Here is a 27,763-nt window from a genome sequence, read left to right as displayed (position 1 = left end):
TGAGGGGGGGGGGGGGGGCAGGGTGAGTCAGTGGCCCCTGGATGGAGTGGTCAGTCAAGTGTGGACACCACTCAGCCATGATTCCACAGACTTTACGGCCCCATAGACAGGGGTGATTCAACGACATGGACAAATCCTCTTGCCAATAAATGGTTAATGACATTTCAAGAAGGGACTAAATGTAGTAGCATCACCCTAAGCACACAAGCACTAAAATTCTTCCATTTCAAAACTTGTCTCTTCCACTGAGACAAAATGGGACATCCAGCCTTTGTGTTCCCTTGAATCTGCTCAGCAGTCTGCGGAGAAGGGGAGGGCATCCCCAACAGAAGATTCAATCCACATCATGCCTATCATTAGTCATAGGGTGTTGTTAGACTAGGGGCATAACTGCGGTGCAGTGGGAGGACAACATTGCCTTTCGGCCAATAGTTTAGCTGTATTTAAACTGGAGACAAGGATGAAAACGGGAGCCAAACATGCAGTCCTTAAAGTTCCTTTACACGTCTCACTCATTATTCTACAAAGAGAGTACGGGACAAGTGGGTCATGCAAACTGATAAAAGTGTGAGAGATCTACATGGTTTACTGGGTGTATTGAGACGCAGTGAAAAGAGATCCCCAGAGCACATAGTCAATATCCTTCCTCTGTTCAAATGAACAGCGCTCCTCTTCCCATGATTATGAGTGAGTTAGGAATTCCTTTTGGACCTCAGCTGAGATTAGTAGTAGCCAGTAGCTGAAAAAAAAACAACGCCATGAATTGTCAGGCTATTGTACGTTTGCTGGCTAATACTCTTTCTAAATGTTGCACTGAATTCCTGAATTTTGAATGTGGGTTAATGTTTCCCATATCACACTGGTCCTTTACTAAAGGCATCTTCAAAACTTTGCGTGGATGCTGTATACAAGTTGTGCTCTCCTTCACTCACCTGCCAACACTGACTCAGTAGGTCTATCAAAACACTCTTGCGAATAAATAAAAAAATCCCACACCAGCGTTTTAAAGCTCATCAAATATAAAACAATAATTTATTATTTCTCTCATTTTACAAGACATCAAATTGGGTACCTAATTAAGGGTTTGTTAAGCCGTGTTATTTGGAGGCTTACAAAAGGTAAAGGCTCTTAAAAACAAAAAGAACACGGAAAGATTCTGATTTCAACAAATGATCTGCTCTATCCTGATACATACGCGAAGGTGGAATATGTAACAGACGATACACACTGGATGTATAACTTTTGAAAAACAGCCCCCTTTCAGATCGTCAATAACGGAAGTGTTTTGTTTGCAGAGAACGAGGAGGTTTTTAGTTACATTTACAAAAGTCCTCTCAGGATTATGTGTTGACCTTGACGCTAAATATTTCTTTCAATAAGCAAAAGGTATGCATAACAGTCAAATACTGATAAGAGATACTTATTCAAAATGAAATAAAACCAAAAAAATATGTAAATGTTGGCTGCTGTTTACTTATGGCACAGTCTTTACACACTTTCAAAACCTTCCAAAACCAAAATATTGTTGTGAAACACTATCAATATTATTCAAAAGAGTTTACAGTTGAGCAGACACTCTTATCCAGAGCGACTTACAGGAGAAATTAGGGTTAAGTGTCTTGCTCCAGGGCATGTCGGCAGATTTTTCACCTAGTTGGCTCTGGGATTCAAACCAGCAACCTTTAGGTTACTGGCCCAACGCTCTTAACCACTAGGCTACCTGCTGCTCCAAGAGCAAGCACAAAGGTAGAAAAGTTACTGAAAGCATTTGAAAACAGTCTGATAATCATCCTTATCATGTCAATCATCTTCAAAGTCGATCCATGGAACACTCTGTGGAGCATCTCCCAACCGCCTGCAGGGGTCAAAGGTTAATTTCGAAAAGGCTTTTCCTGTTTCATATTAACAAAATGTTGCCACATTGAACGAGGCAGGAAACTGTACCCCAATCCGTAGTGTCCTATTATTTACAGTACATTACACCGTAGGCCTGTCTTGTCTGCCTACTACACTGTGGTGACGGACAGGAGGGAGTTGTACACTCGCGTGCCGTCAGGCGACTTAGCACCGTGGGTCAAAAGTTCCTGGATAGTCATCCAATTGTCAAAGATTTTCTTGTTCCTCTTTTTCATCATCTTTTTGTGGCTCAGTTCAATGATGTTGGGCTCCTTCTTGTCATCGTCCAGGCTGGCCTGTTCCTTCAGGCAGTCGGCGCGGCTCTGCTTCATGAACTCGCGCCGCTGCCTCTGCTCCTTGGCGCGCACCGCGTGCTGCTTCCTCTCCCCCTTGCTCCAGTACCGCCCCATCTTCAGCTCGCTGATGGCGTCGTCGTCTGTGGTCATGCCGCTGCGCTCCTCGTGGATACGCAGGGCGCGCTCCTTCAGCAGCTTGTCCCTGACGGGCCTCTTGGTGATGTAGCGCGTGCCGTCGCTGCGGATCTTCACCTTCCACTCCATCTTGGGATCGAGCATGTCTTCGGGGTTCACGGGGTCACCGCGGCTGACCAGACTGACCAGGCTCATCTGGCTCTGGGCGTACTCCACGGCAGACTTCTGCTGGATCAGCTGCATGTAGCTTTGGTAGTGCTGGGCGTGGGCCGGGATGTGGGCGTGTTTGTACAGGGAGCGGGGCTGGGCCAGCTTGTGAGTAGACTCTCCCAGCTTACGCTCCTTCCCCTCCGCCTGCAGGCCACAGTCAGACTCCTTAGATGAGGAAGGCCTGATTCTGCTAGGGCCACCGGCCTCCTGGACAGGAGACAGCAGAGGCTTGAGGATCCTGCTGTTGGGCCCTGCGCTGCTGGAGGCCCCAGACTCGCCCTGGTTCTCTGCCCCCCTGCGGAGGGAGTTGTCTGGGGACAGCTCTAGGGTGAGGGGGGTGCTGCGGCAGCTCTCACCGGTGTTGTAGGCGCTGGAGCTGTCCTTGTCTGACTTCTCGGGCAGCTCTGTGATGTCGGAGAGCTCATGGCGGCGCGCGTCGATGCTGGTGTTGTAGTTGTGGAAGCCGCTGTTGTGCAGCATCCAGGACTCGCGGTACTGCTCCCTCAGCTGCTGCATCTTGTGGGCCCGGACGATGTTGAGGCACTCCAGCTCAATGCTGCGCAGCTCCTCGTTCAGCAGTTCCAGCTCCTTGTCCACCCCCTCTTCGGCACCTCTAGCCCCTGCACTCTGGCAATACAGCTCCTGGGGGCCCCCCGCACTCCTCACCTGGCACTTCAGCTCCAGGAGCTCTCGGAAGCGCTCACACTCGTCGGCGGGGATACCCAAGAAGTCAGCATGGTCGTAGTCTGCGGAGATGAAGGACTCACCACTGAAGGGCAGGTCAATGCTTCCCAGGGTGTCCTGGCTGTAGGCCAGCTTCCTGCGGCTGCAGCTGCCCAGCGTGTTGGAGGCCGCAGTCTGGTCGTCCCCCAGGTTCTCCTGCTCAGAGCTCTCGTCGTTGCGCGTGCTCTCGTCGGTGCGGCCCACCCCGCTGTCTTTCTCGTGGTGATTGGACAACAGGGTGGCTGTGTCAGTCGTTCCACCATCCTCCTCACGCTTCTTCTGCAACACCAGACAATAGGATGAATAATTGAATCACCTGAATTGAATTGAATCTAACATTATTAGATGTGTTTTCTCTGTACTTATCATTGACTACAGTATGTGAACCTACCCGCTTCAGTACTACTAGATTTCGGTATGTAGAGTACAATGGGCCATGATGGCAACTGAGAATATTCGACTCTGTTTGGGAATTGGCTCACTGTCAGTGGACATGCAGGTGAGCATATGTGACTCTGTGAGTGATTGCTGACTCATGCTGTGTGTGTGCATGTGTCTACAGTTCTGAGTGGCTCTATGCCGGCTGCTGTACACTACCTGCTGCAGCATGCTGGCGGTGAACTGCATGGCCTGGTGGTGCTGCTGCTCCAGCATGTCCATGTGGAGGTCATCCAGGAAGTCATTCCTGTCATCATCCATCCAGCCCTCATCCAGCTGGGGCACAGGGGTAGAAGAGAGGAAGAGGGAGGTCGACTTCAGTCGCTGCCAATTAAGGCTACAGTACAACTATACAGACAACTATACACAGTCTATGCATGCCTAGTACTATAAAGGATTCTAGGAGGTGGGTGGTGAGTTTACCTGGATCTCTGGTCTGGCCACCAGTAGACACACATTCTGATTCTCCTCACTGGTCAACAGAGCCACAGCATCCTCCCGGTTCTGGATCTCAATCCCGTTGATCTGCAGCAAGCAGAAGGAATGGAATTAGAGATGGGCTGGGAGCCGGCAATGCATTCATTGGAAGCATTGTGAGTGTTCTTTATCCTTACCTGGATAATTCTATCTCCCTCTCTGATCCTGCCATCCTTTGCAGCGATGCTGTTTGGGTCAATCTAAAGAAAGAGAGAACAGGAGAGGATTTTTCATTTCAAGCAGACCTCCGGTCGGAAGTAAATGAAGTAAATGCAATTCCTATCTGCAGGTTTTGATTTTCCTAATTCAGAGGTGCGCGGTCTGTTACCATAAGATGATAAGTTCTATGCATCCATTATCCCCTTTTTTACACCCTAACAACAACAACTGGCCATTGTTGAAGGTGTGCCACATACCTCACTGACGTAGATCCCAGTCTCGTCCTCATCATCAGTCCTGTAGCAGACGGTCAACCCAAGCTTGTCCTGGATGTTGGCTCTGTACAAATCCACTTCCTGCAACAAAAACAGCAAATTAAACATCCCAGATGTGCTCTCTCCCAATGTGCAGAGGGGAGTTCCATGGTTGCTGTTGTTTTCTTAAAAGACACACCCAGCAGTATATTGAGTTCAACCTAGGTCCACACGCACACACACACACGCACACACACACAATGACCCATCAATCGTAATAATGACTCCTTTAATTGCGTGCAGCCTAGGCCCTGTAACTTTTCTAGGGGACAGTGACAGGATGAGGGATGATCCAATGGCTTGCAGCTATAAGCAGTGTCCCGTTTGTCACTAGTCAACATCTGTAATCTGTAAGATACCGACCCTGATAGTATACCTCGGGGCCAGGGGGTGGAGAGACGGGTTAACAACGCAACTGTTCTCTACCACAGCAGCTGACTACTGAAATCTCCAAAACAGAACACGCAGAACACTCTGGGGTTTCAGATAGGGGTCAAAAAAAAGGAGGGATTTTCATAAACACGTAAACAAAGAGTGTACAAAGTGTACACAACATGAGACCTAATTTTCACAAGACAGTGCATGTAATCGACTACAGTGACTTTCGCTTTACCGTGTCGTTACAGTGCAATACCCCTTTAAAAAGCCCCCAGCCTTTCGTCTGACTTGATAGTCAGACTAATTCAGGCTTTTGTTGTGGACCTACATCATAAGCTGTCTAAATGTCGCCTAAAATCACTATGCAAATGTTTTAACTCAAGCATTCCAGTGTAAGTGTCTGTGAACACTGGGGCAGGGAGGACTGAGACAGGAACCCCTTCAAAGGATGAACGGAAGAACATCAGCGGGATGGTGGTGGTGAGCTAAGATCACCACAGGGAGGCCACTGGCTCCTTTTGTCATTGTCCACAGTATTAAGAGGGCTTCATCAGATCGACCTTGGGTCTAGGACAAGGTCAGGGCAGGGAGTCTGTGTTACTGTGCATCTGCGCTTTTGGCTCGGACAGCTTGAGCTCCCCGGCTTCATGTTTGGCGATTGGTTATTAATGCACTGCAGTAGTTGGGAGGGGAGGAGGGAAAGAGGGGGGGAGCACCCTGAGACCTTGGAGTCTCTATCTCCTGGCTACATCCTTCCTCATCAGGGCCCCATCATGCCATTGTTAATGTGCATCATCAGATCCATCACTCTGGTTCCTATTATCGGTGCCATCTAATTATCCTCAGTGCATAAGCCTCTTGCAGCGCCCCCCCCCCTCTAAAGCAAAGACGCATTAGGCGTTGTCACAAAATAAGTAATGATGTCACCATTTAGCATCTGCTCCTGGGTACTATGGCGCAAACAAGCCACTCGATTTCCGTCTGGCCTACATACTCAGTGTCGTTACGGGGATAGAGTGGGCTCAGCTCATCGATAACGGTGATATATTGGGAGAATGGGCCTTGCGGTGACTAACAGAGCTATTGGGACGGAGACACAGTGGCTCAGTGACGGTACGGCCAGAGGAATACGGCGTCGCATGTCTGAATGTTTATCTTCATTGAGAAGGGGAGAAAGGCGGTGAGGTCGAGAGAGTGGGAGAAGAAGAGAGGGGGGATGGGTAGAGGAGGAGAAGGGGGAGGGAGAAGACAAGAGGGAGTCGTCTGTATTTTACCTCATATTCCAGCTCCTCTCGCTCCATCTCCTGCTGCATACCCTCCAGGAAATCATTGGGGTCAAAGTACTCGTGCCCGGGGGAATGCCTATGAAAGCAATTCAACACAATAAAGATAGTACCTACAGGCCTTGTCATGATTAATCTGTTATTACACAGAAATACAATCACAATACATGACAGTGCGTCAGTGTTAAGTGTGTCACTGGATTGAAATGAAATTATCCCAATGTCCCTAGCGTAAATCTTATCAAGTGACATCTCACGCAACCAGAGCTTTCAGTAAATTGTGAATTACTTGAGAATGGAAAACAAGTGCCCACATTCTTTTGTAAAAGTCCAAGTTTTAAATCAAGTTAAGAATTGTTTTTGGCCTGAGGTTAATCAGAAATGGAAATGCCATGTTTTTAATTTGACTCTGAAATCAATTAAAAATAACCACGATTGACCTAGTAAAGGGCAACTGCTCCTGACAATAATGTGTTTGAGTACCCAGACTGTGAGCTCCGGGCCACACATAGACACAGCTAGCGGACGACAGACAGGAAGTCATTTAATATGCAAACACAAATTAACAAGGCCATCTTCATTTGGCCGTGTGCCCCAGGACTTGACATCTCGCTTAGTAACAGGTGTAACATTCACATCTAACTTCCGTTAGAAGGCACGAATACCAATTTGTTAGTGTGAAAACACACCAGGTTCCATTGTAATGAACTGGCAAAGTGACATTTTACAAAAAGCTGTATCAAAAATACTACATCTTTACTTGAGCCCTTTCTATACTGACCAGTGACATGGTCAAAGGACTGGGTAAGTTTTCAACAAACTAGTTTCCCCTATCAAGTCCTTAACCAATCAGTGACCATGAGGGAAAGGAAATAAGAAACCGTCCCTCCCCTTAACCCCAACCCATCCAATGAGACAGTGTACTGTAACTCACTCCTCGGGCATGAGGTATTGCTCCAGCACAGCCACGGTGGGGGCGGCGGCAGGCAGCTTGGTGAGGGCCATGATGTGTTGGAAGGTGATGTCTGTCTGGGTGCTGATGTCCACCACCTGGGTGTCTGAGGCAGGGCTGGAGGGTTTGGGGCGGGGGGCCCGGCGAAGCACCTGGACCATGATGGGCTCCTTGGCCGTGCGGAAGGCCTCCACTGCCTGGTCATGGGTGGCCTTGGACAGATCCTTCCCATTCACCTACACACACAGAGAGAATATGGTTACTTTGAGATGATACCTATAGCCTTCCAGCCTTTTTGCTAACGCTAGTTAGTATTGGCTCGTGGAACTACCTCTCCCTTCCTTCGTACTGGACACAGAGACATTAAAATGGTATCCATGAGTTCATCGGACTCTGCTGGAAGTCGATTAAAGAGCCTCGTTGCCAAAATCCCGAAGTATTTCTTCAACTATAGAAGAACAGCATTAGGGCTCCCGAGTGACGCAGCGGTCTAAGGCACTGCATCTCAGTGCTCGAGGCGTCACTACAGACAACATGGTTCGATTCCAGGTTGTATCACAACCGGCCGTGATTGGGAGTCCCGTAGGCCGTCATTGTAAATAAGAATTGTTTCTTAACTGAATTTGTTCTTAACCAAATTTGACTTTGAAAGGTCTCTTTAGTTTCTGAGAATAGTGGCTATATGACAGTTTTCTTGTACACACTGCTGTAACAACGTGAACGCAAATAGTACATGGCGTGATGAAACCGATTTAAATGACGCAGTTTATCTCTCTCTCTCTCTCTCTCCTTAACAGGCTGGGGTTTATTGTAAGTAGATGGATATCGCTCCCTCATGCTACACGAGCCCTGATACCATCATAGCATAGATGATTAAACCCTCAGATCACCGGATGAGTGTGACTGTGGATTTCCACAAAACCGGGAGGAGAGTCTTCCAGCCTGACAGTGGTGTGTGATAACTTTCTACTGCCTCAGTCTGTTTTACTGGGTCACCACCCCGACGAAGCAGAATAGGACTTTAATTAAGACTGAGGGCCCTCTTTAATTAATCAAGGTCGTTAGACAGGCTGCGTCGAGGAGCCCTTATTTAGCGAAGTAATTTCTGGGAAGTGAAGAATCTACCCTCCCGTCAGAGATTAGCAGGCTGATGCAGTTTGTTAACCAGGGGAGATTAATTTGAGCAGTGGGCCGGGCTGCAGTGTCACACAGAAGAGGCTAATGAAGTTGGGATGAGCCACTAAAGCCAATCCCCTCTCCTTATCAACCTGTATAATGAAGAGGATGTGTCATTGGATCTCATGAGAGATTTATAGCTTGTTACACATGCATTGTTTAGGGTCATACACAATAGTCAAAATACTATAGGATACTAAATATCATTTAATTAAAATGTGTAGCTATCCATGTTTTTACGTGACAAAGCATGACAAAGAAAAATCCTGCAGAACTGTGGAACGTGCTGCACATGTTCACCAGAGCAAAAATCAGAGCCCTAAAAAGTAAAGCAGGAAAGTCATTACGATGCCAAGAAGACAGCACCGCAGGAGAAGAGCCCTCCTCCTGCGAGCAGTGCAGCACGGCACCCTGGGTCAGCAGACTGCCTGCCTCTACTCTCGGCTTATCAGGTCTCTCCCAGAGCCTCCGCCAGTTCCGCACTCCATCAGCGCAGCATTTGGAATTTGTTCGTTTGTGATTCCTGGACGTGTGAGAGCTTTGATAGGATCTGAGCCCGGGGGCTCTTTGCAGTTCAGAGGCTGGCCACGCTCTCCTCTTCCCCCTGCCTGCTTCTCCACACACACGGCAGCCAGGCCGGGGCCAAGAGTGCACACTGTGAGCTCCCTGAGAAGACTGATAAAACCCTGTCTCAATTTAGAAAGACTCAAGTGATGCAATGGAGGTGGATGTCTAGGTTTATACCTCTGGACGTCATTAGACATGTTATTCATTGTTTGAAACCTTTGTCTCTCCCTCTCTCTCTCACACACACACACACACACACACACACACACAGGATTAAAGTGTGTAATTGGTTGATACGGTTTCCTCTGGCCATATTTTGTCTCGTTCTAATTCACAGCTTAACTGGGATACTGTAGAACAGGGACAGCAGCAATGTCAAGGTGACTAAATTATGGCATGTGTGCCGCCCTGGATTCTGCTTCCAGTCTGGTTGTGCTAATGCCCACTATAATATCCACCACTCCCAAGTATTTGAGAGAACTTTCCAAATGTTTGTGGTAAATTGCCAAGTGCTCTATTGTAATATCTTAGAATGTGCTCCATTCTAAGACATTACCACCGAGCACTGAGCGTGCGCGTTTTTGGAGGGAGGATGAGGGGACATTGTGCACTTCAACTTTGAAGAGGTTATGTGCTCACTAATAACCAGAGAGGATTAATGCTAATCCCAGCCTCCAGGATAATTGGATCATCTCAAACGGGTTCAACTTCCACATCACAACTTGGCCAAAAGTAAGCGCTTCCATTTACAATTTGTATTGAATAATCGAGAGAAAATGGAATGAGAAGAAATGTGCAGAATCATTACGAAATTGAAATAAAAACTTTAAAAAAGTAATGTGAGGACGAGTGTTGAGAAGGAGGCTTTGAACACAGACTACACACAAAGAAGGTAAAAAATTAAGTTCCGCTCTCCCCTTTTCTGTCTCTCTTTGTCCATTTCTCTGGGTTAGCAGTGTTTGTTCAGATCAGCTGTGAGGAACAATCTTGTCTGTGTCCATCCCTCTCATAGACAGGCCTGGTTGCCCTGGAATCCCACTGCTCCTTGAAGGCAGCGACCCGGAGACAATGCCAGACCCCCTTCCGGAGAGCCCAGAGAATCCCGCCTCAGCGCCCTGAATGGGGGAGTCCCCTCCAAGGCAGGAAGGGGGTCCCACAGCCCTCATTCACCACCAACACTCACCTCTGACATGGCACTGCCCAGTGCACTGAGTAAGACACGTAGTATTCACAAACACAATATGCACAGCTCGCTATATCGCTGTCCGTGCAAAACCATGTGCCGTCATAACCCTTTATCTTCACAGAGCCTAAGCATTCACATTCGGTTGTTGAAATTGAATCACTGAATACTGTCAAACAGTAATGAACAGTATTTCAAGATTTGTTATCAGTTAAAATCGACATACTTCTAATCAGCTGTGACGTTTGCGTCAGCATTATGCCAAGCTTTAGAAAGCAGCAGTGGGTGACAGGTAGAAATGACTATGTAAACCTTTTGTACAGCCCTCCCTCAGTGAAGGGTCTCGTCAATCCAATTTTACTGACAAGAGGGCAACGAGCTCAGCTCTGGAATAGTAATGAGGTCTGAATGAGCTGCCTGGTGTATTTGTGACTATCCAGACAGACGGATTTACTTTGTCATGCCTTTCCTTCCATTAAGACAACACATCAGATCGCTGGCTCAGACTCTATATGAGTTTTGGAAGAAGTGGGACTTGGTAGGCTACATAGAAGACTAAATGTTCTGCATTTTGACATTGGTCATAAAATGAGCTGTATCTTTTAATGTTGGACCTCAGACATTTATTTTTAAATTTTTAATTTGACCTTTATTTAACTAGGCAAGTCAGTTAAGAACAAATTCTTATTTTCAATGATGGCCTAGGAACAGTGGGTTTACTGCCCGTTCAGGGGCAGAACGACAGATTTGTACCTTGTCAGCTCGGGGATTTGAACTTGCAACCTTCCGGTTCCTAGCTCTAACCACTAGGCTACTCTGTTAAGCCCAGACATGTGTCCACGTCCTGGAGGTAATGAGGAACTCAAATGGAAAACCCAGCCTTCCCTTATCCTCACTCAACCTCCCTCCATCGCCACACACCGCTAGAATGCAAATCAGGTCCAGATTAAGACTTTGGCATGAAGGCAGCAGGTAGGTGTGTGTGTGTATCAGCCTCTCCCTGATTGCTGACCTGCTGCCAAAATAGGCTTATCTGTCTGTTTGTGAGAACAGTAACTTTCCTTCTGGCACAAGGCTGTAGCCTTCAAGTCATGTGGGGAAAAAACATCAACAGTGCCAATTTGGAGGTGTATTGTTTGCTATCTTCAAAGGCCTACACATTTGAGCCAAGTCATACAATGCAACATGTTACATTTGTCTGTGCTATAGGGCCTCTTCTCACTCTGAGAGATTGCCTAGAGATTGAGGAAATTCCCCTCGGCTAGACCTTTTACCGGAATGTAAACTTGCGACCTTGTCAGGTCTCGACATCTACCTCCGGAGGTCCTGCACGACACTCGCCCGACAGGTGCCCTCCTCCAAGCAGGGCAGTGTAAAAATGAAGTCTTGTTAAGCCCAACACTTCTACAGGACAAAAAAACGTAATAGCAGAGCATTGTTTTTGAAACAGCGGAAATGTATAGGCATATTTCTTATATTAGACTTGTTTAATTGAGTTTTTACCTGAAATTGCAGTCAAAGCCGGTTACTCCGAAATTGACGCTGCCACTTTAAGGGAATATCAGAACACAATAAATGTTTTCAATGCAAAACCAAGCAGGAATGCAAGCAACAACTTTTTCAGTCGCAATTTTTTTTCTTCATGTATAATATAATGCTTTGCATGATATTGATGAAATGAAGCATGGTTTGTTCTAAGCAATCTAGCAATGGTTCCGCTATCATTGGCTGAAGTTAGTCAGTTAGCTAGTACGTTAGCTGTGAGGAGGATGCAGACATTGTGTTTAGCTTGCTATCTACAGGTAACTGCCAAAATAAAGGAAACACTTGAGTAAATGAGGAACACAAAGTATATTGAAAGCAGATTGTTTCCACACAGGTGTGGTTCCCAAGTTAATGAAGCAATACACATCCCATCATGCTTAGGGGTAAGGTATAAAAATGCCCAGATGCATGAAGCTGTTCTGGTGGCTCAACACCCTATTAAGAGACGTTGTGTTGGTTTTTTCCTTTATTTTGGCAGCTTCCTGTAGTTATGTATAATATGAACAACACTGTATGATAACGTTACTGTACATTTACATTCATTTTTCTCTAGGATGACGTTACTTGATGAAGCAAATGTTGTTAGCTAAAATTAGCTTGCTAGCTAGCAGCTGTGAAACTTTGGCTGTTATTGTCTTGCAGCTAAATTAATGAGTTTATGGAGGAGAAAATAAATCATTTAAATGTCTGCACCTGCTTGTGAATTTTTCCATTTTTCAAGAGTGTAATATGGTCTTGTTGCATTAATCAAGATTGTAATATGGTAGATGCATGGAAAGTTTCTCGCATAGCTAGTTGAATAGTAGTTTGCATGCTTACTGGCCAGTGGATAATGTGATATTTACGGTACATTTGATCTGCGAAGCAAGAATGTCACCCGTACTCTCTCTCGGCGCAGAACATTCAATTGCTAATGCAAACTGAAATGTTTATGTACATGTTATGTGTATTTTGTCCCAATGCCTCTCTTCTAACTTTTGTCTATCTGAATAAGCTTCTAGTTGTTCAAACTCCAACAACTCCTTTTTAAAAGAAGAGTACGTCATTAAAGACAGACTCCTTCTTGTCATTTTGATGAAGCAGACAGTGAGGTGAATGGAGTGGAAACTGCCAGGCAAAAGAAGTTGCCTTTCAACAGTGGGAAGGCAGGAAAGCCCTGGGAACCTCAGTCTATAGACACTTGTTCATAAGGGACCATGAGTGGCGATTGCTTCTCTCGCTCTCCAAAGTCTCTCTTTATGGTCCGATACACTTCTTAAGCAAATTCTTCAAAGTCTGCATTTTTCTGAAAACAGAGAGAGAGGAGGGCTGATGTGATAGAGAGAGTGAATGGAGGCTTGAGAGCTTAGTTTCAGGGGGCCTATAGCTGCTTGAGTGGAAGCGGGAGCGTTCCCAGTGTGGGTCAACCACAGTTAATACCTCTTTTATTTAACGTTGAACCATTTTTTTCAACAAAAAAAAGCAGTGCGAATTCGAAGAGCTTGGTAATGGTCTCTCTTCAGAGTGTGCGCGGCTTGTGTGTGTTTAATTCTTTTGACTGACTGTGGGGGAAGTCTTACCACAGTCCGACAGTTAAAAACACAGCAGTCTTTATTTACTGCAGCAGGCAGGCTTACGGAGGATTACAGAACAAATAGCGAGAAACTTAACGCCGCTAATAAGCACGGCGGGCTGAGAAAGACACTACTGTTGCAGTCTCCTAATCTGATTTAAGCACGGGACATTCTGTTATCCACAGCAGATCGGTAAAATACCCAGAATCACTTCCTTTAGGCATTCTGCTGCCTTCCTCTGTCTTAATGAGCTCAGCGTCAGGTGCTAATCAAGAAAAAGGGGCTTTCCTAGTTTCTCACACTAATGGAACCAGCATTATATTTACATTTGACCTTTGTCATTTAGCAGACACTTTTATCCAGAGCGACTTAGTTAGTGCATATGTCTTAAGATACTCTAGCTAGGTGAGACAGACACATTTCACAGTCTTAAGTACATGTTTCCTTAATAAAGTAGTCCGTGCTAGTAGAAAAAGACAATTCGGAGTGTTAGTGTTTTTTTTTTGGGGGATTCAGCTGTCCTGACATTTATGGGGAAGCTTGTTCCACCATTTGGTGAAGAGCTTTGACTGGGATGAGTGGGGGGTCCAAAAGCCCAGAGGTGAAAGAACGGAGTGCTCAGGTTGGGGCACATTTCACTTGCAATTTGAACAATAGTTTTAACTGAGAAGATGACTGAGAACTGCTATGAACCAGGTTGTGCTGTCTGGCATCCACTTACAGTGGTCAGGATTGTTAAGAGAATACTGGTTGGAATATGTTCAAAGATTCATCCACCAACACTGGGGAATATATACACCACTGTTCAAAAGTCTGGGGTCACTTAGAAATGTCCTTGTTTTTGAAAGAAAAGACAATCTGTTGTCCATTAAAATAACATAAAATTGATCAGAAATACAGTGTAGACATTGTTAATGTTGTACTATTGTAGCTGGAAACGGCATATTTGTTTTATGGAATATCTACAGAGGCCCATTACCAGCAACCATCACTCCTGTGTTCCAATGGCACATTGTGTTAGCTAATCCAAGTTTATCATTTTAGAAAGGCTAATTGATCGTTAGAAAACCATTTTGCAATTATGTTAACCCAGCTGCAAACTGTTGTTTTGATTAAAGAAGCAATAAAACTGGCCATCTTTAGACTAGTTGAGTATCTGGAGCATCAGCATTTGTGGGTTCGATTACAGGCTCAAAATGGCCAGAAACAAAGACCTCTCTTCTGAAACTCATCAGTCTATTCTTGTTCTGAGAAATGAAGGATATTCCATGAGAGAAATTGCCAAGAAACTGAAGGTCTCATACAACGCTGTGTACTACTCCCTTCACAGAACAGCGCAAACTGGCTATAACCAGAAAGGAAAGAGGAGTGGGAGGCCCCGGTGCACAACTGAGCAAGAGGACAAGTACATTAGAGTGTCTAGAAACAGACGCCTCACATGTCCTCAACTGGCAGCTTCATTAAATAGTACCCGCAAAACACCACCAGCCTTCTAGGCAGAGTTGCAAAGAAAAATCCATATCTCAGACTGGCCAATAAAAAGAAAAGATTAAGACGGGCAAAAGAACACATACACTGGACAGAGAACTCTGCCTAAAAGGCCAGTATCCAGGAGTCGCCTCTTCACTGTTGCCATTGGAACACCGGAGTGATGGTTGCTGATAATGGGCCTCTGTGCACCTATGTAGATATTCCATTAAAAAACACCTGCCGTTTCCAGATACAATAGTCTTTTACAACATTAACAATGTCTACACTGTATTTATGATCAATTTGATATTATTTTAATGGACAAAAAAAAAGTGATTTTCTTTCAAAGACAAAGACATTTTTAAGTGACCACAAACTTTTGAACGGTAGTGTACATCGTCAGTCACATGCTTCATTAGGAAATGTGTTAATGATGTACCCACAATAACAATCTGGACAACCCAAAACCCTGGATGAACGGAGATATCCGTACAATGCTGAGAGCCTCTCCCAGACAAGCTCAACACATTCTGTGCTCGCTTCGAGGTAGACAATACCGAGCCATCCACGAAGACTCTCGCTGCTCCATACAACCAGGTGATTCCGCTCTCCGAGGCTGACGTGAGGAAAACTCCAGATGGCATCCCTTGTCATGCGTCTTCAGAGTGTGTGCTGACCAGCTGGCGGTGTGCTCAACCTGTCCCAGGTTGTAGTCCCCCACCTGCTTTAAGGATACCCCCATCGTCCCAGTAACCAAGAAAGACAAGGTGACATGCCCAAATGACTCTCCCTGTCACACTCACTTTAGAGTGTAGGAGTGCTTCGAGAGGTTGGTCATGGCCCACATCAAGGCCATCATGCCAGGCACACTGGACCCACTCCTAAACATTAAGAACGTCTGCTCGTTCCATGGCATAGACTGACCAAGGTGAATCCAGGTCAATCCCTTATTGATGTCACTTGTTAAATCCACTTCAAATCAGTGGAGATCATTTTTAAGCCTTGAGACATGGATTGTGTATGTGTACAATACACAATCCACGGGGAATGGAAGTAAGGGGAATGGAAGTAAGAGCCAGTCGCACTGGTTTGTGTCAAGAATTGCAACGCTGCTGTTTTTTTTTCACACTCAACAGTGTCCTGTGTGTATCAAGAATGGTCCACCACCCAAAGGACATCCAGCCAACTTGAGAGGGAGGCATTGGAGTTAACATGCGCCAACATCCCTGTGGAACGCTTTCGACACCTTGTAGGGTCCATGCCCAGACCAACTGAGGCTGTTCTGAGGGCAAATGTTGTACTATAAATTGTGCCTTCCTGTATTATACTTATGCCAGAATGTATTATTCTATTCTACTGCCATTTACTTTATATTCATATGTTTTCTTATTGTTGTTGCATTGTCGAGAAGGAACCCGCAAGAAAACATTTAATTGGATGATGTTACCATGCGTATCCTGTACATAAGACTAATAAAAACTTGATAGAACATCTGAACGTGAGGTAGAGTCCGCGCGTTATCCTCATGGTTGCCTCTATCTGGTTCTCCACAGTGAGGGCAGGGGATGGAGACAAAAGGGGAGCGAGGGCTCGACCCGGTGGGGTACTAATCACCGGCGGTGGGGCTGAGACCCAGGGCTCTGTCACCCTTCATTAGCGCTCTTATCTCACTCCGCTGGCCCACAATCACCCAGTCTCAGAGCTGCAGCCAGCCAGGCAGGCAGAGCAGCAGCACACAGGCTCATTTCTCCACACACCCTCTGTGAGGACTGACAGCAGATCCTATTTTATTCCAGCAGGCAGCAGCTCCATGTCTGTTAGCGCTACCATCATTTACTCAGGACGGCACCATCACAGATATAGTAGTCTCACTAATATGTAGAGCCAGTAGAAACAGCTGCTGTGTGTGTGTAACCTAGGGCTTCCTCTCTCAATCATCTCAGAAAGCTCCCCTCCATCCGCAATCAAGCACACATACTGTGGTAGACAGACGGACACACGTTACAAACACAGCCAATCAAAATAGACGTTCAGATGACAGTGACTGGTGGCACCAAGCGGACTCCTGCAGGGATCACAGCAGGGCCCGGGGCATCGTCAGCTCCTCATCTCCACACAGGGATCATAGCTCTGGGTCTCAGGTGGCCCCGCAAGTCACAGTAAAACACACCCTGGTCACCACATTAACACTTAGCACCAGGGGCCTGAATGTAGCATGGGACAGTGATGGGCTCCCGGTGAATAGCAGCTCAGGGAGGGCCCTTCCTGCCTCCACATCATAATGAGCCTCCATCATCTGCATTAAAATGTCCCCCGCCACTTAAAACCCTTCCCTCTGTCGGTTCAGATGGCTTCTTCATGATGGTATATTGCAGACAGACACAGGGGACAGATTGGTGCATTCACATGGTAGGCCTACATGCACGCAGCTGATTTGTTTGGTTCTCTCTTAATCATGTCCTATCAGTATCAAATACATGACTGGTCTCTGGCTTTGTGCATAAGGCCCCAATGAAGGAGCTGTGTAACTGTAAATGAATAGTAACCACCCACACATAGCACAGGAATGGGTTTCGTTTGGATAAATGAATGCAGATCAAAGTACACTAGAACATTTCCCTGATAGCAAGAGGTGATGCTACCAAATGCATTATCATGAGTCTGAATAGTCTCTAGGTCTACAGTTGTGGCCAAAAGTTTAGAGAATGACACAAATATTAATTTCCACAAAGTTTGCTGCTTCAGTGTCTTTAGATATTTTTGTCAGATGTTACTATGGAATACTGAAGTATAATTACAAGCATTTCATAAGTGTCAAAGGCTTTTATTGACAATTACTTGAAGTTGATGCAAAGAGTCAATATTTGCAGTGTTGACCCTTCTTTTTCAAGACCTCTGCAATCCGCCCTGGCATGCTGTCAATTAACTTCTGGGCCACATCCTGACTGATGGTAGCCCATTCTTGCATAATCAATGCTTGGAGTTTGTGAGTTTTTGTTTGTCCACCCGCCTCTCGAGGATTGACCACAAGTTCTCAATGGGATTAAGGTCTGGGGAGTTTCCTGGCCATGGACCCAAAATATCGATGTTTTGTTCCCCGAGCCACTTAGTCATCACTTTTGCCTTACGGCAAGGTGCTCCATCATTCTGGAAAATGCATTGTTCGTCACCAAACTGTTCCTGAATGGTTGGGAGAAGTTGCTCTCGGAGGATGTGTTGATACCATCTTTATCCATGGCTGTGTTCTTAGGCAAAATTGTGAGTGAGCCCACTCCCTTGGCTGAGAAGCAACCCCACACATGAATGGTTTCATGATGCTTTACTGTTGGCATGACACAGGACTGATGGTAGCGCTCAAGCTTTTTTCCGGATGACACAAACAATCGGAAAGGGGATTCATCAGAGAAAATGACTTCACCCCAGTCTCAGCAGTCCAATCCCTGTACCTTTTGCAGAATATCAGTCTGTCCCTGATGTTTTTCCTGGAAAGAAGTGGCTTCTTTGCTGCCCTTCTTGACACCAGGCCATCCTCCAAAAGTCTTTGCCTCACTGTGCCTGCAGATGCACTCACACCTGCCTGCTGCCATTCCTGAGCAAGCTCTGTACTGGTGGTACCCCGATCCCCCAGCTGAATCAACTTTAGGAGATGGTTCTGGCACTTGCTGGACTTTCTTGGGCGCCCTGAAGCCTTCGTCACAACAATTGACCCGCTCTCCTTGAAGTTCTTGATAATCCGATAAATGGTTGATTTAGGTGCAATCTTACTGGCAGCAATATCCTTGCCTGTGAAGCCCCTTTTCGTGCAAAGCAATGATGACGGCACGTGTTTCCTTGCAGGTAATCATGTTTGACAGAGGAAGAACAATGATTCCAAGCACCACCCTCCTTTTGAAGCTTCCAGTCTGATATGCAAACTCAATCAGCATGACAGAGTGATCTCCAGCCTTGTCCTCGTCAACACTCACACCTGTGTTAACGAGAGAATCACTGACATGATGTCAGCTGGTCCTTTTGTGGCAGGGCTGAAATGCAGTGGAAATGTTTTTTGGGGGATTCAGTTCATTTGCATGGCAAAGAGAGACTTTGCAATTCATCTGATCACTCTTCATAACAGTCTGGAGTATATGCAAATTGCCATCATACAAACTGAGGCAGCAGACTGTGAAAATGTATATTTGTGTCATTCTCAAAACTTTTGGCAACGACTGTACTGTGGGTTATTGTTTTAAACAAGACAATATAGATCTCTAAGCGAAAAAAGGTGGCTTATTCATGTTTATCGTCAAAGGAATGAGCGTTACACCGAGGCCTGTACTCAGGAGCGGGATCGATTTGGAGGTGTAGGGTCTGTCATGGTCTGGGGCTGTGTGTCACAGCATCATCGGACTGAGCTTGTTGTCATTGCAGGCAATCTCAATGCTGTGTGTTACAGGGAAGACATCCTCCTCCCTCATGTGGTACCCTGCCTGCAGACTCATCCTGACATGACCCTCCAGCATGACAGTGCCACCAGCCATACTGCTCATTCTGTGCGTGTGGGAATGTCAGTGTTCTGCAATGGACAGCGAAGAGCCCGGATCTCAATCCCATTGAGCACGTCTGGGACATGTTTAATCGGAGGGTGAGTGCTAGGCCCATTCCCCCCAGAAATGTCTAGGAACTTGCAGGTGCCATGGTGGAAGAGTGGGGTAACGTCTCACAGTAAGAACTGGCAAATCTGGTGCAGTCCATGAGGAGGAGATGCACTGCAGTATTTAATGCAGCTGGTGGCCACACCAGATACTGATTGTTATTTTTGATTTCGACCCCCCCATTTGTTCAGGGACACATTAGTCCATTTCTGTTAGTCACATGCCTGTGGAACTTGTTCAGTTTATGTCTCAGTTGTTGAATCTTATGTCCATACAAAAATGTACACATGTTGTTTGCTGAAAATAAACGCAGAGGACGTTTCTTTCTCTGCTGAGTTTATATCCGAAAATAGCATGCACACATGATAGAGGAAATATCATGTCCTCATAAAAGGAACCGTCCCACCTGTCCGCCCGTCCTCCCACACAGTAACATCTGACCCCCATATCCATATGGGTCCAAATGATGATGTCTTTCTATTTCAGGAATCTGACGGATGTTTGTGGCAAATGTAATAATCTTTGTGTCATTGGTATAACCTTCAGTGTTGTATTTCCATCTGCCTGGTAGAATGGGGCCAGAGACCAACCCATGTCACTCCTGGCTAAGTGAAGAATAATGCTTTACAATAACCACTCAAAAAGTAGCCAGCTACTGAACAAGTACACCATAGTGGGATTTCTGTGATACTGGTCCATATCCAAATAACCATACTAGTGTACTAAATAGTTTGCGGAAAAAAATGTAGTTTTATAGTATGTGAAATTTCAACAAAAAAAAACACTATATATACACACACAACAACAGTATGTGGAACCCATTCAAATGAGTGTATTTGGCTATTTAAGCCAAACCCATTGCTGACATGTGTATAAAATCAGGCACACGGCCATGCAATCTCCATAGACCCACATTGGCAGTAGAATGGCTTTACTGAAGAGCTCAATGACCTTCGATGTGACGCAGTGTCATAGGACGCCACCTTTCTAACAACTCACTTCGTCAAATGTCTGCCCTGCTAAAGCTGCCCTGGTCTACTGTAAGTGCCGTTATTGTGAAGTAGATACGTCTTAGAGCCACAACGTCTCAGCCGCGAAGTGGTACGCCACACAGGTTCACAGAACGGGACCGCAGGGTGCTGAAGCACGTAGCGTGCAAAAATCGCCTGTCCTCGGTTGCAACACTCTTTACTGAGTTCCAAACTGCCTCTGGAAGCAACGTCGGCACAATAACTCTTTGTCGGGGGCTGAAATGGGTTTCCATGGACAAGCAACCACACACAAGCCTAAGATCACAATGCGCAATGCCAAGCGTCGGCTAGAGTGGTGTAAAGCTCGCCGCATTGTACTCTGGAGCAGTGGAAACGTGTTCTCTGGAGTGGAGAACCATGCTTCACCATCTTGCATTCCGACGGACAAATCTGGGTTTGGCGGATGCCAGGAGAACGCTACCTGCCCCAATGCATAGTGGTGGAGGAAGAATAATGGTCTGGGGATGTTTTTCATGGTTCGGGCTAGGCCCCTTAAATCCAGTGAAGGGAAATCTTAACGCTACAGCATATAATGACATTCTAGATGATTCTGTACTTCCAACTTTGTGGCAACAGTTTGGGGAAAGCCCCTTCTTGTTTCATTATGGAAATGTCCTCCTGCACAAAGCAAGGTCCATACAGAAATGGTTTGTCGAGATCGGTGTGGAATAACAGGACTGGCCTGCACAGAGCCCTGACCTCAACCCCATCAAACATTTTTGGGATGAATTGGAATGCCGACTGCAAGCCAGGCCTAATCGCCCAACATCAGTGCCCGACCTCACTAATGCTCTTGTAGATGAATGGAAGCATGTCCCCGCAGCAATGTTCCAACATCTCGTGGAAAGACTTCCCAGAAGAGTGGAGTCTGTTATAGCAGCAAAGGGGGGACCAACAATGATTTTCGAATGAGATGTTCGACGAGCAGGTGTCCAGTAATCCAAAGGCGGCATCTGATGCTCGATTGTGTTGACACCCGTCACATGTTCATTTGGGCACATCACTGCAATGTATCTGATTATCAGCTGCTGTCAAACACGGAAATGACGAGTGAATTCTACTAGATCGAATGCCGAAATGCCGAGTATGTAGTTTAAGTACAGCATGTAGTACACTAGTACGGGTATTCGGACACGGCCACTGTGTATCAGAACAATGGGTGCACATCCATGTACTTATATCGTATCCTCTTCTGTGGAGTGTTAGTGATTCTCCCTTTGTGTTTTGTGCATTGCATAACTTCTTTCAGAATGTGTTTGTTGCGTGTGTCTACATTTAGCGTCTGTGTTGCTGTGTCTACATATGGTGTCTGTGCTCCTCAGTGCCGTCCTCGGCCTGAGGAAGGAGGGATGGGGGACAGGGGGATGGAGGATAGGAGGGACGGGGGCTGGTGAGAGGAGGAGCACTCCCCCCAGTGGCTGCTAGCCACCTGCTCCAGTGTTGAACAGATGTGGAGGCGCACCAGGGTGAACCTGCCTCTTATTAAACAGTGTAGTGGGCTCCTCAGCGCAGCCTGCTTTGTCTGCCCACCCCGCCTCTGTCAAGCCTCATTACCAGGAGAGGGGGAGAGCCGTCCAGGAGCTCCACATGTCATGATGCTTTAATGACAGGGGTCCTGACAGTGGGGGGTTGGGGCCACGTTGGACAAATATTTTCATCTCATTCTCTTCCGTCAGGCTGAAGGAAGACGTCATGCTTAAAATGTCTTTGGCCAGTTTCATGTACATCTGATGAATATCAGAATACTTTGAAGTGAAAAATCTTGCTAGCAAATAACGGGTTCAATAGTATCTCCAACAGTTAGCTCCGATCACAAATGTATCAAGCTCTTTCTTTACCCCCAAACTGTCCCTCTATAACGAGCACTGTAAACGACGGCACAGTAAAGCAGCAGTGACAACGTTGTTGAGGCCAACTCCAGTCTGGATCGGAGCTTAAATGGGGGGGGGCTTGTGTTGAAGCTCTCATTAAGACCGGGGTCTTATACAAGACACAGACCGGCGCCGCGGCTATTACAGGCCACTTGTGGAGAGATTAGGAGCCGTGGGTCAGACAGGACTGTCACACAGAGTTTCCAGCGGCCCAACCATCAGTGCCTGACAAAAGCAGCTGAGCTTGCATCTCTGCACGGCGCTTACCTTTGAAGAGTGAGCTTGGGGTTCAGGCCTGTTCCAGGGGTCAAGTTTCTGTAGAGGGGACTGAGACAGTCCCTCCTCCCTCCCTCCCTACTGCACCTAACCTGCCCTACTCAAAACCCTAATTATCTGGACTTCTTCTGCCTCCAGGACGCCTTTCACGCTGCTTACTAATACTCATTCCTTAACAGTGGCATTTCAAAGGGTATCTTGTTTGAAATCTTTGCCATAACCGATTCTCACTTTTGGCATACCAACAATGACCGCCACGGCAACCAACAATGACCGTCACGGCAACCAGCTATTGCTGATTCAGCAGGGATACCTGTTGAAATGCAATTCTTATTAGAGATAACACAATCACTAGATAGGAGACTCGTATCCATAACAGCAATGTTTTCCCTGTCTGGGAGCAGCGGGTGTGTGTAAACGGTGAGATGTACAGAGAGCAGCATTGAGTGTTGTTCATCATTAAACCCTTAGGGAACTGTGTGTGTGTGTGTGAGGGTAGAGTGGTGTGGGCAGTGGGCCAGGCAGCTTGATCAAGAGGATCTGTGTGTATCCCATCTCAGGGCTCACTGACACAGACAGACCTCCTTGATCTACCCTGATTTCTGTATACAACCATAGTCCCAGCCTCATTGGATTCATTTAACACGCGTGCGGGCAAACACAAACCTACCCTTTTGAACTCTCCCATGAGGTGGCCACATGGCACGGGGCACTGTCGGCACACGCCTGCGAGAACTTGGGCAAGCGTGCAGAGCGCAGACAGACAGATGCACGCCTGCATGCACTCACACACACACACACACACACAAAGGCTAAAAGCGGTCTAATTCACGCATGAGGATGGTGGAGAAACTGGCAGTGAGAATGTTCACCCACACCCAACTTAACACAAGAGCGTGACAATTAAACAACCACGACAGGATGTTGTGATATTGTATTCTTTTTTTTCCTCCTAAAGGCATGCCGGCAGATTCACTTTTATTTTCAACATTTTGTTCACCCTGTTCATTGGAAGCCTGGGCCACTGTCACAGTACAAGTTCTGTCGTGACAGGAAGTGACCTCACCTCAACCCTGGCCAAAGGCACACTCTTCAGGACAGTGAGTGAGTGACCAAAATAAATCTGCACAACAACACTTCCATGGTTTATGAGCCCCCGTTCCTGCGGCCACAGACGTCACGAAGATCTTCATTATGTTCCCAATTAGAGCTGGTGGAGTGGCTGACGGCATGGCTAACAGGCTCTGGACCCTTAATGAGAACAGCTCTGCTCTCTCACCATCAGCTGATGGCTGCCAGAAATTGAGCCACACAAACTGGACGGGAGCAATGTCCACTCTTCTACTGCCCGCAGACAGAGAAAAACGGTTTTAATGTGCAAGGTTAATCAAATTGTTAAGCTTTTTCCCTTTCTGGCAATGTCACATTGAGATAATGCTTCATCTTTCAGCCAACAGAGTGGCTCGGAGAAACCAAGGCGGATAACATCGTTGTTTAGTGTTTTATCATTCAAAGTCAAGGTGCATCAATACAAAAGATGTATCAAGTTGAATCGCGTGATCTATGTGATCGGGGAGGAAGGAAGGGTTGCTGAATGGGCTTGTCCGAGGTTAGCTACCAGTGATGAATAGGGTTTGATGGGAAACACGGAGCAGCCGTGTCTACTCTGCCTGGCTCAGTCTGTTCAGGTGGCTCTCCCTCCTGGTAGGAGTAATGGGCAAGGCGGAGGGAGGGTGCCATAAGAGAAACAGTAGGATTCCGCCAGCTAACAGCCTGCCAATCAACAGTAATTGACAGGCAGAATAACAGCCTGGCTGTGGCTTAATAGGGAGAGGAACAAAGGGACATTGCCCTTCTATAGTACCATGTTCTTTTTTAAGGGTGGGGGGGTAAATAGAGGAGAGGGGGCTTTCACATCAGCTGTTTGATAACCCAGAATCCACTTAGCATCACAAAAACATACCCCATTTCCTGCCTTTTAGTCATTCTGAAGCAGACCTGGAATGATCAAAGCAGGGTGATTTGCAGACCAAATACTGTCATCTCTCGCTAATGGGACGGAACAGAACATCTTTTTGGGGAATAATGAGGAAGATGCATACAGCGCTTGTTCGTACAGTAGCTTAATCTAAACCAGCCAACACACAGCCTGCGACACCTGTCTCACTAAACGGGCTTGTCATTGACGGTAATACGCTAACAACACTCTTCCTCAAAACAACACGGAGAAAAACGAAAAGCTAGAAAACATTCCTTTGTTTCTGCTCACAAGACTAAAAACCAGCCTGTCAGAGTGAGACACTTGGAGCTTAAAGCTTTGTCTGCTGACACACTGTCCAGCTGTGTTCTTATTAGTACATGTTCAGTGATAGTGCACACCTGCTTTTAGATGACTATAGTAGGCCTACTGTACGTGAAGAAAGACTGGGGAAAAGCATGCTTTGACTACAGGGAATGGTCATGTGTTTGATCTAAAGCACCCCCTTCTGGACAGAAATCAAACTACATGCTGAATGTCTGTCAAATCAAATCAAATTGTATTTGTCAGATGTGCTGAACACAACAGGGGTGGTAGACCTTACAGTGAGATGCTTACTCACGAGCCCTTAACCAACGACGCAGTTTTAAGAATAATACTCCCCAAAAAATAAGAAATAAAGTAACAAATAATTAAAGAGCAGCAGTAAAATAACAATAGGCTTATATACAGGGGGTACCGGTACAGAGTCAATGTGCGGGGGCGCCGGTTAGTCGAGGTAATTGAGGTAATATATACATGTAGGTAGAGTTATTAAAGTGACTTATGCATAGATAATAACAGAGAGTAGCAGCAGCGTAAGGGGGGGGGGGGGGGTGCAAACTGTCCAGGTAGCCATTTGATTAGATGTTCAGGAGTCTTATGGCTTGGGGGTAGGAGCTGTTTAGAAGCCTCTTGGACCTAGACTTGGCGCTCCGGTACCGCTTGCCGTGCGGTAGCAGAGGGAACAGTCTATGACTAGGGCTGTCATCCCCATTCATTCTCTTTCCCGTCATAACAAACATTTTAAAATGACAGTCAACTGAATTATAGTCCCTCACTGCTGGCTCGATCAACGTGTAATAAATGAAGCTCTTCTCGCCCTTCGAGACAGAGTAACTACTGTTAATTAGCAGAGTAGGTTCATCTGAGGACAGAAGGGATGTAATCGACCGACTGGACTTTGACGAGCCATATGGTTCCCCACTCTACCATTCCCCTTTATTCCTGGTTTCATCCCAGGCTGTACAATGTCCAAGTGATCTTTTTCAATGTTGGAAAATATATACACTGAATCAGAAGTGCCTTTCATCCTACAACAGGAAATCCCTGTGTGCTTGATGGGTACTAATACATTTATTTTCTGTCGGCTTGAACTTTTTCATTCAAATTAAAGGCTGCTAAATATATAAACACTGGGACAAGGGATGACGCATTCCTCACTGTTAAATAAACTTGGTTGAAAACAACAACAAAAAAACGACATTTGAATGAATCAAACACCTATACGACACCTCGTGTCTATTATCTCAGGAGAAAATGTGCCGACGGCGCATGATAGTGTTAAACATAAACCTAAAGTACGAGTCAACCAGGGGTTAAAGTCGGAAGTGGCTGAGTCAGCGGTCTGTTGACAATGAGGAGGTGGGTTGTGATCAGCACACACTAACAGACACATTCAGAGAGCTGTCAACTTCATCATCAGCCCTCCTTTAACTACACCTCCTCATCACCGCTCCCTGACCCCGCACGCAGAGTTCACACTATCCAGCCAGGCAGCAACAACACTCTACTCCCATCCTGTTAGTCAACCTGCCCTAAACACACTGGGACGAAACCAGCAGAGAAGCAAATGCAAAGAAAAAAAAACACCAAACTACAAACGCAAAGAAACCAAAATATACAACACCAGAGAAACACTTACAACCACAAACAGAAATATCCCAGCGAGTGAAGAAATCAGTTCGGTCACAGATTTTACATAGCAGTAGACAACGAAACGTCTGCATCCTACGTCCCTTTGCAGAACCTCTACACTTTCTGAGTCGACTTCTCGTATCAAATCAAATTGTCTGTGTCACATACACGTGTTTAGCAGACGTTATTGCGGTGATTTAACAGCCCTGAAAAGTTCAGCCGTTCAGGAGAAGGCAGAAGTGGTTACAGTACCTGGCAGACCTCATAGAGTAGTTTGTATTGCTCCTCAGGCTTCTGCAGGGTACAGAGGCTGCATCCCATGGTGGAGGAATCTCACCATCCAGTCTTCCCCTCCAGCCAGGCAGGTTGTCTCTCTCTGGGCTACTGGCTCACATGGAGCTGATGAGCCACTGACCAGTCTGCTCTGTCTCCCACTCTCCAAGGAAATAGGTTTAGCTGGCAGGATTTATATGAAGGCTGCGCAGCCAGCCGTGCGCGTGTGTCTGTGAGTGTGTGTCTGAGTAGGAGTAAGCACGCTCTGCTCTCAGTCGGTCTCGCACTAACTCGCACGCACACTCCCCCACTCTCTGAGGCTCTTCCGCTCTGTTCTCAGCCTATATATACACACCCCCTCGTGCAAATTAAGCAGCCACCCACTGAATATTCATGAGGCACTGCCCCAATACGACTGGGGGGGTAAAAGGGGGAGGAGTGGGGGTAACCACAGACTATGCCAGCTGAAGTTTCATTAATTAACAATCATTACATCTATTGTGTCGAGGACAAAGTGAGTGACATGGAGGCTTTTTGTAGTCGCTGCAAACAAACATGACTTCCTCTCCTGGGGCCAGGAGAGCTCGTCAGTCTTAACCCTTCCAGACATTACATCTGAATCATTCAGTGCGGTGACAATGACCGGGGTCCCATGTGCACAGAGCCACAAAGAGGCATCCATCTCCAATGTTGGATTCGACACAAAGTCCACAGAAATGCTCTATGAAAGAGGTTGAGATAAAACAAAGGAGACATAGAGGGAATTTTTCATGTCCCCGGTTCAATCATTTTTTCCCCCACCATGACCTTTGTCATATGCTTTCTCAGGATAAAGCCGAATTATTCTTTCCCATTTAATTATCTTTAATGGGTGGGCCGACAGCCAAACAAACAGTCCAACAAAAAGAGATGACATGTTTACCCTAGCTTCCTAAAACTAGCTTCCTAAAGCTTCAGCCAATGGAGCAACTGATGGCAAGTGACATGCCATT

At 46.3% G+C, this 27,763-nt stretch overlaps 1 protein-coding gene across 3 annotated transcripts in view; it reads right to left on the bottom strand.

Moving 5' to 3' along the window:
- Positions 1–1,001: 1,001 nt before the first annotated feature.
- The window catches only part of LOC115137034 (E3 ubiquitin-protein ligase PDZRN3-B-like), a 130,285-nt gene continuing 103,523 nt past the window's right edge, over positions 1,002–27,763 (bottom strand). For 2 of the 3 annotated variants that reach the window (XM_029673033.1, XM_065027606.1), the window contains 7 exons: positions 7,244–7,497; positions 6,301–6,388; positions 4,592–4,690; positions 4,313–4,375; positions 4,122–4,223; positions 3,858–3,974; positions 1,002–3,539 (listed from right to left, as the gene is read on the bottom strand). In XM_029673033.1, coding sequence (XP_029528893.1) covers positions 2,007–3,539; positions 3,858–3,974; positions 4,122–4,223; positions 4,313–4,375; positions 4,592–4,690; positions 6,301–6,388; positions 7,244–7,497 — 2,256 coding nt within the window. In that variant the 3' untranslated portion in view covers positions 1,002–2,006. Of the gene's footprint in view, positions 3,540–3,857; positions 3,975–4,121; positions 4,224–4,312; positions 4,376–4,591; positions 4,691–6,300; positions 6,389–7,243; positions 7,498–26,750; positions 26,944–27,763 lie in introns of those variants that run through there. The other variant, XM_029673043.2, reaches the window with a different exon arrangement.

The sequence above is a fragment of the Oncorhynchus nerka genome, linkage group LG2, assembly GCF_034236695.1.
Source record: "Oncorhynchus nerka isolate Pitt River linkage group LG2, Oner_Uvic_2.0, whole genome shotgun sequence".
NCBI lineage: Eukaryota > Metazoa > Chordata > Actinopteri > Salmoniformes > Salmonidae > Oncorhynchus > Oncorhynchus nerka.
This window is presented reverse-complemented; position numbering and strand designations above follow the sequence as displayed.